Consider the following 14,097-nt stretch of genomic DNA (forward strand, 5'->3'; position numbering starts at 1 on the left):
CCGGTGGGCTTGGACACTGAATGCGCAGGCGCGCGCGAAACCGGGGCGTCAGCTGGTGTTCCAGTGACTCACGGGGTAAGTGGAGGGCACCTCACACTCGGGGGCTTTCTGAGCTGTGCAGACCTCACAGGACCGCCCCATGCTGGACCACCGAATGCATCCGTGGTTGCTACCCTGAGGCCGAGCGCGTGCGGGACCTGGCGGGAGCTCCTGGAGGCGGATTTTGTCAGTTTTTTTTCTCTGAGGTAGTCCGGGCGCTGGTACAGAGCGTGAACTTTATAGGTGTATTTTAAACAATGGGTGTGCGGCCCTTTGTGTCTGGCCTTCTGAGTGTGTGTGTGTTGTGTGTGTCACTGTAAGGACTGCGGGACCGACTGCGCCTCTCTGGCTGTGGGTGAGTTGTGTTTCTGCGTGTATTGTATTCTGCCTGTGAGACGGTGTGTGACTGAAGCGGCGTCTGATGTAGGGAGGTGACAGAAAGTAGCTTGGAAGTGTGATTTGTGACTGTAAAGTGTGAGGAGACAGGCTTTGCAGGAGATTATGGATGGTGTGGGTGTGTGGGGGTCGCTGTGTGACTGCGATTGTTGAGTGGCTGGGTGCAAGCCAGGCTCTATGAAGACGAGTATTGGAAATGTGGCACATTATGGGTGCCATGGAATCGGGACTTTGTAAGGTCATGTGCAACCACAGGCCTTTTCTGTGGAACAAAGAGATGTTGCATCTTCTTGCAGCATCAGCTTTATTTAAAGATTTGGACCAAATATTTTCAACTTACCCAGCAAATAATTTTGTCTTTTTATATAGTCAAATGAATTTTTCATAAAGAAAAATGCAAATCATAATAACTTTTTTAATATATGAAAGAAGTCTTCCCACTCTTCGGTGCTGTTATGCTTGGAAAGGCAGCGTGCCAAAGAATAGTGAGCCCACACTTAGAGTCAGCTGTCCTGGATTCGACGTCAGACTTCGTTAGTCCTACTTTCTGAAGAGAAAACCTTGGCTCATAAAGGCAAGGGACATGTTTAAGACCATGCACAGTCGGTGAGAGAATGGCTTGCTTTATTTCAAATGATAACACATTTTGCTCTTCCTCTTTCCTTCCCTTTCTGAACAACCCAGTCCAAAAGCCATAAGATGGGCTGAGAGCCTGAGCAGGATGAGGTGTGCATGCAGGGGGTGGCTTGGTGCAGGGTGACAGCCTACTAGGGGACATTCCAAGTGGTAGAATGGACCAGCCTGGAGATGTCAACCTGAGAAGGGTAATGAGGATTTTAGGGCCCAGGCAGCAGCATGAAGAGGGCATCTGGGTATGAGTACTGCCCAGTATTGGGTGTTGGAGCCCAAATAGGGGTGTCAGAGATATTCACGTGGGTCAGATAGGAGGTGGTGAGTGTCAGAACCCAATAGCCACTCTCCCGGCTAATATTAGTGGCTGCCACTTCTTACCAATTATAGCTTTCGCCTCACTCAAGTCATTCATTATAGATAAGATTTATTACAATGCCCAGTCATAATAAAATTCCTCTTCCTGACAACATGCAATCTAAAGTTAAGTCCTGCTTCCTGAAACCCTCCCTAAAATCACCTTACACAAGCCCAAATCCTTAAATAAGTCTTTCCTAACCCCCTCTTCCGCAGACGCTACACAGCTCCCCAGGGTGTGTGTTCTCCCTCATTTGAATGAGTACTAAACCCATCTTGTTCAGCTTTAGGTGTGTTCCTGAGGGGTGGGGGAGGAGGGTGTCGCTCCCTGGATGGCGTTGATGGACATAATACACGTGCAGCTAATTGTAACATTATTGTGGCAGCTTTTGCTCTCATTGGCCTTGGACCATGCTCACCTTAAAAATGCAGAAAGTGGTTTTGAAATGCAGAACACTGCTCAGAAGGCCTTGGACCCCTAGAAGAATTGTGTTAACCGAGGTCATTCTTGACTGGTAGCTTGGGATCTTTTCACCTAAATGAAGTGGAGAAAGGTGCTGTAAAGTTTCATGTGGATGGATGAAGAAAAAGCATGGTCTCCACCTCTGGGATCTCCGCATCTTCTCAAAGATTCTCCAGGAACTTTAAGTTGGATGAGTGGTCAGGACAAAAGTAAAAATGACTTCAGAACACTAGAGAATATTCTATTCCAATCATCTCTCAGATTCCTTCTTATTTTTCAGCAACCCAAATTAAATGCCAACTCTCAAGCAGAAAAAGTAGAAGCCATTATGAAAATATAACTTTGGGATTTACTTAATCCCAAGTCTCTGCACTGTGAGGTCACTGACAATGGGCTGAATCTGATTCATCTCTGAAATATCAGTCATTCCCTCCAGAATGCCAGGGAATGGGGTGTTGAGCAAACAATTCTCAACAGCGCCAAAATAAACCAAAGCATCAGATTATAATCCTGCTGTGGGAATAGTTTGTCGCACGGACTCAAGGAGAGAATACTTTGCAAAAGGAGAGTTCTTCACATTTGTTGGGAAGGACTTGAGTTTTCCCTCTCACTTCTCTAGTGCTTTAAGCTGTTCACGTTGTGTATTATATCATGTACTCCTCTCACTATCCCTGGGACTTGGGTACTACATGCATTTAACTGAAGAGGACTCTGAGTGATGGAGCTTAAGGCAGATGCTTCAGGGGCGTATCCTTTCCGAGTTATTTTCTTTGTTGTAATTTCTTGGGCACATGGCTTTGTTCTGTATTCCCAGTCTCTTTGCCCTTCACTGATCTTTAGGGTGTTTTGTCACTTCATCAATCCCTCCTTAGTCCTCCCCCTTCCAAATATCTATTGGCTTGTAAGATCTTTTTTTCCTGTAGTTTTGTTATTGTTGTTTAATTACCTAATTTAAAAGATCAAATATTATAGAAAGTGTGTAACAAAAAGTATTCCCATGGCACCCACACCCCTTGTTTCCCTGTGCTTCCAAGAGGCAACTACTTCTCATCCTCCTGTTTCTTTTGAAATTTACTTCCATATTTCTAAATTATATGCTTTTGTAAATGCATCAATTTTAGGTATGAGCGACTACTATGAAAGATGAGGACTTTAAGTGTCTTAACAACCCTTTCTTCTCTGCGTAGTCTTTTCTCTCATGCTGCTCGTTTCCTCTGAAGGAATCCTTCAATTGCCTGCCTTGGGCTCTCAATCCCGTCTTCAGCATAGCAGCCCCTGCCCCCGATCCCCCTCATCCATGCTCCAGGCCCACCAGCCCAGAGACTGCTGGTCCAGCCTTTCCAGAATAAACCTGCAGTCTTCAGCCAGGCTGGAGAAGGGTCATAGGCCTGGAATAACAGCTCCTTTATTTACCGCACACACCAGGTTCTAATCACACTAGATGTATGAATTTTGATTCTTATATAAACTTTCAGGTAGTCCTGATGTCAGCCCTCACCTTCAGAACCTGGCACCTCTGATTTCTGAAACAGGAATCTGTTTCTGGGCTTCCCTTTGGTCCAGGTTCGTTTCCTCAGGTCTGCTCCATTAGTGAGCAGGTATCTGCCTCTTTCCAAAATTGTGTTGCTGCCATCTTTCTCCTCCTGTGTCCTTGTGAGTTTACACCTTAACTCTTATCTTCTGACTCATTTTAGTGAGGTTCCAGGAGGGAGGAAAGGTTGACTTCTCTGCTCAACGCGCCATGCCTATCAATGTAAGAATCACCTCCGTCCTTTCAAGGACCTGTGATGCCCCAAATATTTTCCTTATAACTTCTTCCCTTCTCACTCCTAAATACAGTGACATCTATATATTTGTTAAAGAAACATTAACAGTGTCTACCACTTGAAATGTGATCAAGCTATAATCCCTAACGACTCTACAGGTTCGTCTTGAGGAGGGGACAGGCAAACACATGAGAAAATCTAGCCAATTAGAGCATGTGCACGGTGCCAGGGGAGCACAGAGGAAAGGTCCCCTTCCAAACTGGGGCATCAGGGAAGGCTGACCCAAGGGAGAGTTATCTAAACGGAAACCTCAAAAGTGGGAAGTGTCCAACCAAATCCATCTACCCCAACAAGACCATGTGGAGAAGAGCCAGAGACATTCTCAGAACCTCGGCATCCAGCCTTCCCCCATACTTCCTCACTCCTGCTCTGGGGGACTCTGCGAGGCCATCTCTCTGTCATTGATACTCCAAGTGTGAAGAGGGCAGAAATCACAATTCAAGTGGTCTTCATTCAACTCGTACAGGGGAGATGTACAGGGGCTTTATTTTGTGGTCATGAGCTGTGGTCTGAGGTTCATTTCCATCCCTTTCCCCAAATTTCTGAAGTGCTTTGGTTCGGATTCTTTGCTTCTCTCCCAAGCTCTAGCACAGGCCATGTACCTCCCCCGCTCATCTGTCAGGACAGCAGCAGGGCACAGAGGATCCTACTCAAGGCTCAGGTTCTCTAAAGAGTTAAACTTCTAAGAAGAAATTAGGTGGATTCAATCTTATATATTTATTGAATAAATCAATCCTCGGTAAAGAGAAAAGAGAACTAGGTTTGGGAACAGAGGTTAGGGAGGTGAGGGGAGTCTCTGGGTCTTGTGTAGGGGCGGGGTCACTTGTAAAACTCATGCTCCTGCTCATCCTTCTTGATGACTGTCTTGTACGCTTTCTCGAAGTCCTTGGCCAGCACAATGTAGCGGTTCTCTCGGACAGCCAACATTCCACTCTGTTAAGGGATGAGAGTTAAAATCGACTCCCTGTACTTCCCATCCCTAGTGATGGTGGAGGAAGAGACAGACAGGGCCCAAGACTCCAGGGAGACAATGAGGAATAGAACTGCAGCAGAGGGGCCTCAAAGAGGACCCACCCCCATCGGATGCAGAGAGAAATCATCACTCACCTCCTGACAGATGGAGTTAATATCAGCTCCTGAAATCTTATCTGGCCTGGCCACATCTGCAGCGGGTGAGTTAAGGAAACCATTCCCACATGACGGGGTGAACGCCTGCGGCCAGAAGTCATCATTGGGCTGTTGTTGCCACCCACCCCCTCCCTTGGACTTTGGTCTCCCACCTGCACAGTCTGGGTCATGGTGAAGGCAGAGATGGAGATGACCCTCCCCTCACTTCTAGAGCAGGATACAATCTTCCAAGTCAACCTCCTCAGAGAGATTCATTTTGCTGGTGATAGTGGAGAAAATCAACCTCTTCTGGCGGCGGTCAGGCAGTGGAAATTCGATTTTACGGTCAAGGCGTCCTGGCCGCAGTAGGGCAGGATCCAGGGTATCTGCTCTGTTCGTGGCCATGATCACCTAGCATTGGGGACAAGCCTGCTCAGACCTCTGTCCCCATTATATCCTCCTTCCCCTTCATGTGCCAGCTCCCACACCTCCCCTTGCCCATCCCGAACCCCAAACCTTGACATTGACGTTCTGGTCGAATCCATCCATTTGATTTAGCAGCTCCAGCAGGATCCTCTGAACCTCCCTGTCAGCTGGAGTGGCCAACACAGTCAGTCCAGGGCATTCCGCTGGACAAGCCTGCCCAAGACCCCAGGCCCTGATTGGGCATCACTCACCCCCTGTCTGGGCATCAAATCTCTTGGTGGCGATGGCGTCGATCTCATCTATGAAGATGATGGCAGGCGCGTTCTCCTTGGCCAGGCGGAACACATCGCGGACCATGCGGGGGCCCTCGCCCAGGTACTTCTGCACAAACTCGGAGCCCACGACCCGGATAAATGCAGCTAATGGCGGGATGACAAAGGGTTAGATGGAGATGGGCCTCCTGTAGGTCCCATTCTGCTTTAAGCGATACTGGGAATTCCCTGAGGACATCCCTCCCTGTGAAAGCCCACCCCAAGTAGCCAGGTCATTCTCTAACACCTCGAGGACAAAGCCATCTGCTTGCATCCCACAGCAACCCAGTAGCACAAATCATGAACCCTGCCCAAGGACATGTCCTTTTTTTTCGGCCCAACGTTTAACAATTAGGATATTTAAAGAAACAAACAACAAATGCTTCCACATGCCTGTATGGAAGAGCTATAGACATTCATGGAATCCAAGATATAGAAAAAAAAAAAACCAAACTGGATTTCTAGGGTGCTCGAAAAATCTAAGAAAACAGGTTGCCATACCTGAAGGCATCATCTTGCCTCACCATGAGCTCCAACTTCCCCTGTGCTGTAAGGACCCCCTTTTGAATATCATGCAAGAGTCAGGGACCACGGGCACGTCTTCTCACATAACTGGTGACTGGCAGTGGGGCTGAAGACAGATTTGTCCTGGGACCCTCCTTTTTAACTTGTTTCTTAACATTTAATGTATAAAGTTGCAGCCCCATATTATTCTCTAGCTCCTTATTTTGCTTCGTTGTTCTCGTCAGACATTTAGCACCATGTGACATATGACCTGTTCATTTATCTGTTCAAGAGCTTCCCCAACTAAGACATCACCTCCCTGACTCTGAGGAATGGAGACTTTCTTCTGTTCACTGCCATGTCTCAGATACCTAGAACTCAGCTTGGCACATATTAGGTGCTCAGTAAATATTAAACGAATGACTAAGTTCTAAGTGTTTATTTCTTTTTTGCCCCCCAGCCACACTGGGAGCTCCTTCAGGGCAGGAGACATGTCCGATTCATTGCTGTATCCCAGCGTTAGACCTGGGAGAGCAGAAGTCCAATGAGCTGCTAAGCAAATCGATAATCATGAAAATGGCTAACATTTATCATCTACTTACTATGTGCCAGGTATAGTTCTAGAAGCTTTATATTGATTTAATCCAGAAAAAATAGGAAACAGAGTGACAGAGAGGCTAACTTACTGAGTAGTTACACAAACTAACTTACATAAGTAGTACTAATTTAAACAGTTGTAGGGGAGCCTGATTGCAAACCCGGCAGTCTGCTCCAGAAAATATGCTGCGTAACCACTGCCGTCTACCGCTTCCTGACTCACATCAGGATTCTATCTGCTGAGCTCAGCCCTTAGGCTTTACAAACAGTAATAGTGACTCTAGACGTCTTTTCGGGAAACTACAAGAATACGTTTATCAACAATCACAATATATGTGATTGTGAAACAAGTTTCACAAAACAGTACAAGCTCTCACTGTGTGGGATGGACTCTGACATTTTCTGTTGCATTTTTTAAAATGCTGGTTACAACCCATGAATTGGGATTCATCACGGGTAACAACCTAACATAGGAAACACACTGCACTATTTTGTTAATTCTCACAGTCATGCTGTAAGGTGAGTCTTCTATTAGATGAGGAAATGGCGGCACAAGGAGGTGAAGTCACCTGTCCAGGACTACACAGCCAATGAGTAAGAGGCACGATGGGGACTTGACCCCAGAGCCTATGGTCTCAGCCCCGGTGCTGTGCCACTTCCTGAGGAGGGTGAAAGAGCAGGGAGCAAGGTTGGAAGAGCCCAGGTCAGGGCCTGGGGGAGGGGCGAAGCGGCTCACCCGTGGTGTGGTGAGCCACGGCCTTTGCCAGCATGGTCTTCCCACAGCCAGGTGGGCCGTACATGAGGACACCTCGGGGAGGATCGATGCCAATCTGAAATGCAGAGGTGGAGAAAGAAGGATGAACCAGTCCTGTCACCAACCCGAGACTCACCTTCCCTGCCACCTCTGGTTCCTCACCTGCTTGTAGAGCTCAAAGTGCGTAAGCGGAAGCTCCACGGCCTCCCGCACTTCCTGCTTCTGGATGTCCATGCCCCCGATGTCCGCATACATCACATCTGGCTTCTGGTCTGGTGAGAGAGCAGAGCTGGGGCTGCCAGCCTGGCCCACAGGGTCCCCTCGGGCCTTCCCAGCCCCGGGCTTCCCGCTCACCTGAGGTGAGCATCATGATACTGCTGTCGGCCTCGGGAGGCAGCACATCCACCAGGGCGTTGCTGTGCTTGTGCAGGGCCACCGACGCATTGGGCTTGAGCAGCTCCCGATCAATGGTGCTCAGGATGCGGACGTAGTAGTTGGAGCCTTTGGGAAGGGGAGAGAAAGGGAGAGGGGAAAGTGAGAAGTGCCAGACCCTGGAAACTCCCCTCTCCACGACCTCACAGTTGCACCCTCCAGGCCACTAGTGTCTCTCTCAGACCCTGACTGCCTCCCCACCACGTCCCATCCCGGGTCTCTATCCTTGCCTCCTCCAGTCTGTCCCCTACATTCACACTAACAACTTCCTTGTGTGTCTGGAGGCTTGACTATCTCTTGAGCTCCAGCCCCAGGTGTCCAGCAGCTGCCTGGAATGCCTCCCCTTAGATGTCACCCACTGTGTCCCACTGTATCTTCCCCCGAATTATGCTGTTCCTCCTGGATCTGTCTCAGGGAGGCCCACAGTCCCTAGTCTCCAGCCAGAGCCCCAAGCTTTCTCCCCCTCTGTCTGCAGCCCATCAGTCACTATGACCTCCCACCCAGCCTCCTGAATGTCTGTCCAACCAATCTCTCCTCGCTTCCCCCTTGACCCTGCTCTGATTCAGCCCTGTCCTCTCCCATCAAGGTCTCTGTACCATTTCCTGCTCGCCCAGCCTCCAGTCTCCCTCTCCAATCCACTTTCTACACGTTATGGTCGTGATGCACACATCTTTCCAGTCTGTCTCTCTCCTGACCTTCAGGCTATCCAGAAGCCCCCTAGACATCTCCCTGTGACGTTCTAGACTGCTCTCAGTCTCCCTCCCAACCTACTTCTCTGCGTGTGTCACCATTTCAGGCATAGCCCCACTGTCCCCCTAAATCCTACAGGTCAAAGGACAGGCCTCATTCTGGATCTTTCCCTCCCTTCACTACCTTACTACCAGCTCATTAGTCCAGTTTCAGGCCCAGTCACACACCTTTCCCCACAACCTTTACAAGAACCTGGCTTGGTCCAGAGGGGCAGAGCCCAGAAGCAGGAAAGACATAAGACACAGAGACAATGACCATCCTGAAGACAGGGCCTGGACCCATGTTAACAACAGCACTACCATATACTGAGTCCTTACCAGAACCCAGTCTCCTAACACTTCACCCCATGGTTTCAAAGTGCAGGTCCCAACTCAGAAGTGGTCATGAAATCGATTTAGTGAGTCATGACCAGAACATAGTTGAAAACAAAACAGAGTAGAACAGAATGGAAAAGCTATTAAGAGTATGTCACACCTAGTAAGATTAAATATTATTTGGTCAAACCTTTACTATATAAACTAAATATACACACACATGCACAGAGGGAAAGAGAGAATGTAAACTATTACCTCCACTTTCGCATCAGACTCAAAATACCCTTAAAAACACCATTAGACTGTCTTGCCTCATTTGCTGTTGTAAGACCCTAGCACAGTTCCTGGTACATGGCAGGAAACAGTTAACAGTTGTTAAATGGACATATGAGTGTATGAGGTACCCCCCCCCCAACCCCCATGCACCTGTGGTGGAGCCCACTATGGCTGTATTCTGATCCACAGCCTCCAGAAACTGCCCAATAACCAGCGGGATGCTCTGGATTCGCTTCACCTCCTCCTGGGCGTGGAGGAATTCCTTCTTTAGGTTCTTTTGCTCATCCTTGATGTACTCCTCCTGCACCTCCAGGAACTCCAGCTCTTGCTGCAGCTTCTATGAGCAGAGTGGAGAGGTGGGGGATGGTGCCAGGCCTTGATGAGCCAGGGAGTGGTGGACGGTGGGGAGAGTATGGGATGCTGGGCCCTGTGCAATGTCCGGATTGGGGCTGAAAGTACCTTGTAGCGGCTGTACAGGTCCTCCAGGTCCTCAGGCTCAGGCCCCAGGAAGGACAGGCCAGTCTGGGGCCGTGACACTGACAATGCTGGGATCTCATCCTAGACCAAGGAGGGAAACTCAGGTTGGAAGAAGAGGGTCTCCTCATGAAAGAATCTAGAGTCCACTCCCTCACTCACCATAAAGTCACTCGCCCCCTACTAACAGGCTCCTGATGTCACCCAGCCCCTAACAAGCCTCTTATATACAAACTAGCCTTCCAAATAGATCTTTTGCTATCATTATGCCACTTGGAACATGGCCCCAATGACACCCAAGTCCCAGCTAAGGCCTAAATGTCTCATCAACTCCTTACCAGACCCCAATGCCCTCCAGCCCCCCTCAACATGTTTCTAACGTCACGTGACTCTCATATAGACCGTTAAAGTCACCATGCCTTCAAACAGCCCTGGCATTACCCAGTTACCTCCAAAAGATCCCTCATATCACAGAACCCGGACTCGCATTAGGCCCTCATGTCATCCAGCTAGGACCCAAACGTCACTCGGTCAGACCACAGATACTACTTAGCCTTCCAACACGAGCCAAGCCCCGCACATCAGTCAGCTCCCCAGCACAGCCTCAGACATCATTCGGCCCCACGGCCAAGTCCCACACATCACTCACCACCCGCCGGGCCACCGATGTCACTAAGCACTCCCAGCTAAGGCTGGCAATCATTCAGTCCCAAAGAACCTTCAACGTCCCTCATTCCCCCAGCCCCGCATTCCGAGGCTTACTGCCCTAACATCATCCAGCCACCCAGCTCGGGCCTCTGAACGGCACAAAGCTCTCCACGGAGGCCTCCGAAATCACCCAGCCTCGGGCCAGGATCCCTGCAGTCACTCAGTACTCCACTCGGATTAGTCTCTCCCTCTCCCCGCGAGCCAGGCCCCACCAGACCTGAGCTTTCTCCACCAGGATGCCTATCTCCTCCATAGTGACCAAGCCCGCCTGTGTGACCCGGCCTGATCCAGTCACTGCTTCCGCTAACGCCACCGGAAAGCGAGGGCCTAGATGGATTCTGGGAAACGTAGTTTAAGACATCGCTGAGAATGGGTTGGATGGTCAGGGGTAGGATGGAGGGAAGGGAAGGCCTCGCCTTGGGCCCCGCCCCAAGAAACGATCAAGCGCTTTCCTTACTTGGCGGGCGCGCGGATGGGCCCAGATGGTGCGCGCGCGCGGATGGGCCCAGATGGTGCGCGTGCGCAGTAGCGCGCGGTGACGCCGTCTCGCTCGGCGTTCTCGGTCCCGGGTTTTCTAGTCAGCAGGCGGCACTGCCCTATCACTTTCAGTTGAGGAACTTCTCAGCAGTCTGTCAGGGAGTCCGGTGGCCAAGTGCTCTTCTCTCTCACTTAGTGGCGGGGCTGGAGACGCCTCGGAGGGTCTTTAAGGCGGATGGGGGAGCGCGGGGCTCCACATGGAGTGTGCCGGAGGATTGTCCTCGGAGGGACGGGAAGGTCCAGGCTTCCCCTTAGAGCGGCACTGCTTGGGGGGGGGTCGGTGCGCGGTGAGGAGCCCTAAGCTCAGGTTAGCGTTAGCAGGGAATCAAGTAGACCCAGGGCTGAAGGAAATGAGGGAGTGGAGCCAGGAGTTGGGTCACACAGGTGTTTAAAAAAAGAAACGACAGGCCGAAATGGAGCCGCTGTTGCTAAACCAGTCACCAAACCAAAACTTAATAACTAACCTAATTGCAGTTTCAGCCTCTCCCCAGGAGTGGAATTTTAAACCGTCTGAGGTTTCCTGATAAACACTGCTGAGGTAATCTGCCTAATAAGACCCCCTGCCTTTCCCAAAGGGAAGGTGTCCTTGCCTGAAATAATCCACTCTTTTAATTTCTTAGTCCCATCCTCTGTGTATTAAAACCTTCCATTTTGTACAACTATCCTGTTTCCCCGAAAATAAGACCTAGCTGGACCGTCAGCTCTAATGCATCTTTTGGAGCAAAAATTAATGTAAGACGTGGTATCGTATCTCATACCATATCACATCGCATCACATCACATCATATATCTGGTCTTATAGTAAAATAAGACCACGTCTTATATTGTATTATATGACCCAGTCTTATTTTACCATAATTTTACTTATTTTACTATAATTTTTGCTCCAAAAGACGCATTAGAGTGAATGGTCCAGCAGGTCTCATTTTCGGGGAAACACAGTAGTTGGGCCTTTCTGGTTGCTAGATGGGATGACGCCCAATTCATGAGTCGCTTAATTAAGCCAATTAGGTCCTCCAATTTACTCAGTTGAATTTTGTTCTTTAACACGGGCACCTGTAGCCCTATGCCAGGCTCTCTGCTTAAATCTTGTGTGCATCAACTCATTGACTCTTGATGGACATGTTTCCTCTTTTACAGAGAAGGAAACAGGCTTAGAGCCATGAAGCCACTTGCCAGTCACAAGGGCCAGAGCACAGGACTGCAAATCTGTCTGTCCCCAAAGCCTGTGTGCTTCTGGCCCCAGGACTACACTGCCGTTCATCACACCAGTTACAGTTGTTGTTAAGTACAGGCATACCTGGGAGAGATATTGTGGGTTCAGTTCCAGACCACCACCATGAAGTGAAATCTCAATAATGCAAGTCACAGGAAGTTTTTCATTTCCCAGTGCATATAAAAATTATGTTTACACTATACTGTAATCTATTAAATGTGTAATAGTCTTAGGTCTTAAAAATGTACATACCTTATTTTTAAAATCCTTTATTGCTTTATTTTAAATGCTAACCATCTGAGCCTTCATTGAGTCCTAATATTTTTGCTGGTGGAGGGTCTTGCCTGGATGTTAATGGCTGCTGATTGATCAGGGTGGTAGTTGCTGAAGGTTGGGGGGCTGTGGCAATTTCTTAAAATAAGACAACAGTGCAGTTTGATGCATCAATTTGTAACCAAATACAATAGTTTTGCCACTTGGGGTGAACAAGAAGTGGTGGTTGTTAAGTAGTTTTATTTACTTGCAGCAAGTACAGGAGGCAGGGATCACATCTAAAGTCTGTAGGAGGGTTGGCCATTGCTTATATACACTATTTGGTTAATCACATGTTGATTTCTTCTTTGCAGTTGGCTAAATTTGGGTTCTGGTCAAGCTCGTCCAGTTACAGTCTTGCCTGCAAAATACTGTGCTACATTTTAACATTTAGCAAGAATAGCATTTAGTAAGAACTGCTCAGACCTTGAGACCCCTGTCCTCTCTAACAAATTTCTCTGTAGTAGGCCATGCTGTGTGATAGCATTTTACCCACAGAACTTTCAAAATTGGAATCAGTCCTCTCAAATCCTGCCACTGCTTTATCAACTAAGTTTAGGTAACGTGCTAAATTCTTTATTGTCATTTCAACAAAATTCACAGCATCTTCACCTGGAGGTAGACATGTGACTTTTCCTTTCACTTGACCTTTTAGAGACCATTGGAGGGTTATTGGCCTAATTTCATTACTGTTGTGTCTCAGGGAGGACTGAAGACAGAGAGAGAGATGGGGGAACTGCCAGTTGGTGGAGCAGTCAAAACACACACAACATTTATCAATTAAACTCACCATCTATATGGGCACATTTAGTGGTACCCCAAAAGAATTACAATGGTAACGTTAAAGATCACTGATTACAGATCACGATAATAAATATAATTGTAATGAAAAAGTTGAAATATTGCGAGAATTACCAAAATATGATAGAGACATGAAGTGAGCAAATGCTGTTGGAAAATGGCGCCTGTAGACTTGCTCCAAGCAGGGTTGCCACAATTCTTAAGAAAGCAATATCTGTGAAGCATAATAAAGCAAAGCACAATAAACAAGGTATGCCTGTAAAATTTTTATGGAAGTATACAGAGAATTATACAAATTGTTAGTTTACAGTTCAATGTATTTACAAAAAGTGAACACACCCATGGTAATCAGGACTCAGAACACGACACCAAACATTAGTAGTCCCCAGAGTCCCTGCACATGTTTTCTTTCTGCCACCGCATTTCCTTGGAACTTTATCACTTACCTGATTAATAACAGCATGGATTACTTTTGTTTGTTTCGAACTCTCTGTGGAGCCATCTAATGTGTATTGTGTATTTGACTGCTTTTACTTCACATTGTGTTTGCAAGATTCATATTGTATATAGGAATAGTTCTTTCATTTTTCATTTCTGCATATTTTCCACTGTGTGAATATTCCTAAAACACCATAGTTTCCGTTTGGGGGCTATACTGGTGCTATGAATATTCTAGTATATTTCTTTGATGAACATATGGGAATATACTCAAGTGTGGGATTGCTGGTCACAGGGCAGGTATGTGTTTAGCTTTAGTGGACACTGTCAAATTATACTAACTTATGGTAGGTCGGCTGGTAAAGGAACACGCACGATCAGGCAAGTTAAGAAAGTTTAAGAAAGTCTATTTTACTAAGCGAAAGTCTG

The 14,097-nt window shown here is 47.8% G+C and overlaps 1 protein-coding gene and 1 long non-coding RNA gene across 2 annotated transcripts; one reads left to right on the forward strand and one right to left on the reverse strand.

Annotated features, from left to right (window-relative positions):
• The first annotated feature begins 34 nt into the window (after positions 1-34).
• LOC141567450 (uncharacterized) lies at positions 35-6,493 on the forward strand. The gene is made up of 2 exons (XR_012490087.1): positions 35-1,041; positions 1,809-6,493. It is a non-coding gene; the product is annotated as an uncharacterized LOC141567450 (long non-coding RNA).
• Positions 4,410-10,738, reverse strand: PSMC4 (proteasome 26S subunit, ATPase 4). The gene is made up of 11 exons (XM_019751349.2): positions 10,582-10,738; positions 9,642-9,740; positions 9,333-9,519; positions 7,765-7,911; positions 7,573-7,682; positions 7,393-7,486; positions 5,496-5,663; positions 5,335-5,411; positions 5,061-5,229; positions 4,819-4,874; positions 4,410-4,644 (listed from the first exon to the last, which is right to left on the reverse strand). Exons 1-11 carry the CDS (start codon positions 10,615-10,617, stop codon positions 4,531-4,533), a joined length of 1,257 nt encoding a protein of 418 aa, XP_019606908.1. The 5' UTR covers positions 10,618-10,738; the 3' UTR covers positions 4,410-4,530.
• Positions 10,739-14,097: the final 3,359 nt, after the last annotated feature.

Source organism: Rhinolophus sinicus, linkage group LG11, assembly GCF_036562045.2.
Source record: "Rhinolophus sinicus isolate RSC01 linkage group LG11, ASM3656204v1, whole genome shotgun sequence".
Lineage (NCBI taxonomy): Eukaryota > Metazoa > Chordata > Mammalia > Chiroptera > Rhinolophidae > Rhinolophus > Rhinolophus sinicus.

What these genes read in the sequence shown, in the direction of transcription:
- PSMC4 (XM_019751349.2), bottom strand. Translation starts at nt 10,617, where the DNA reads ATGGAGGAGATAGGCATCCTGGTGGAGAAAGCTCAG. An exon ending in TCCTGGTGGAGAAAGCTCAG is followed by an intron (nt 9,741 to 10,581) that starts GTCTGGTGGGGC and finishes TCCTTGGTCTAG; the next exon opens with GATGAGATCCCAGCATTGTC. An exon ending in CATAGTGGGCTCCACCACAG is followed by an intron (nt 7,912 to 9,332) that starts GTGCATGGGGGT and finishes CCCTTCCCAAAG; the next exon opens with GCTCCAACTACTACGTCCGC.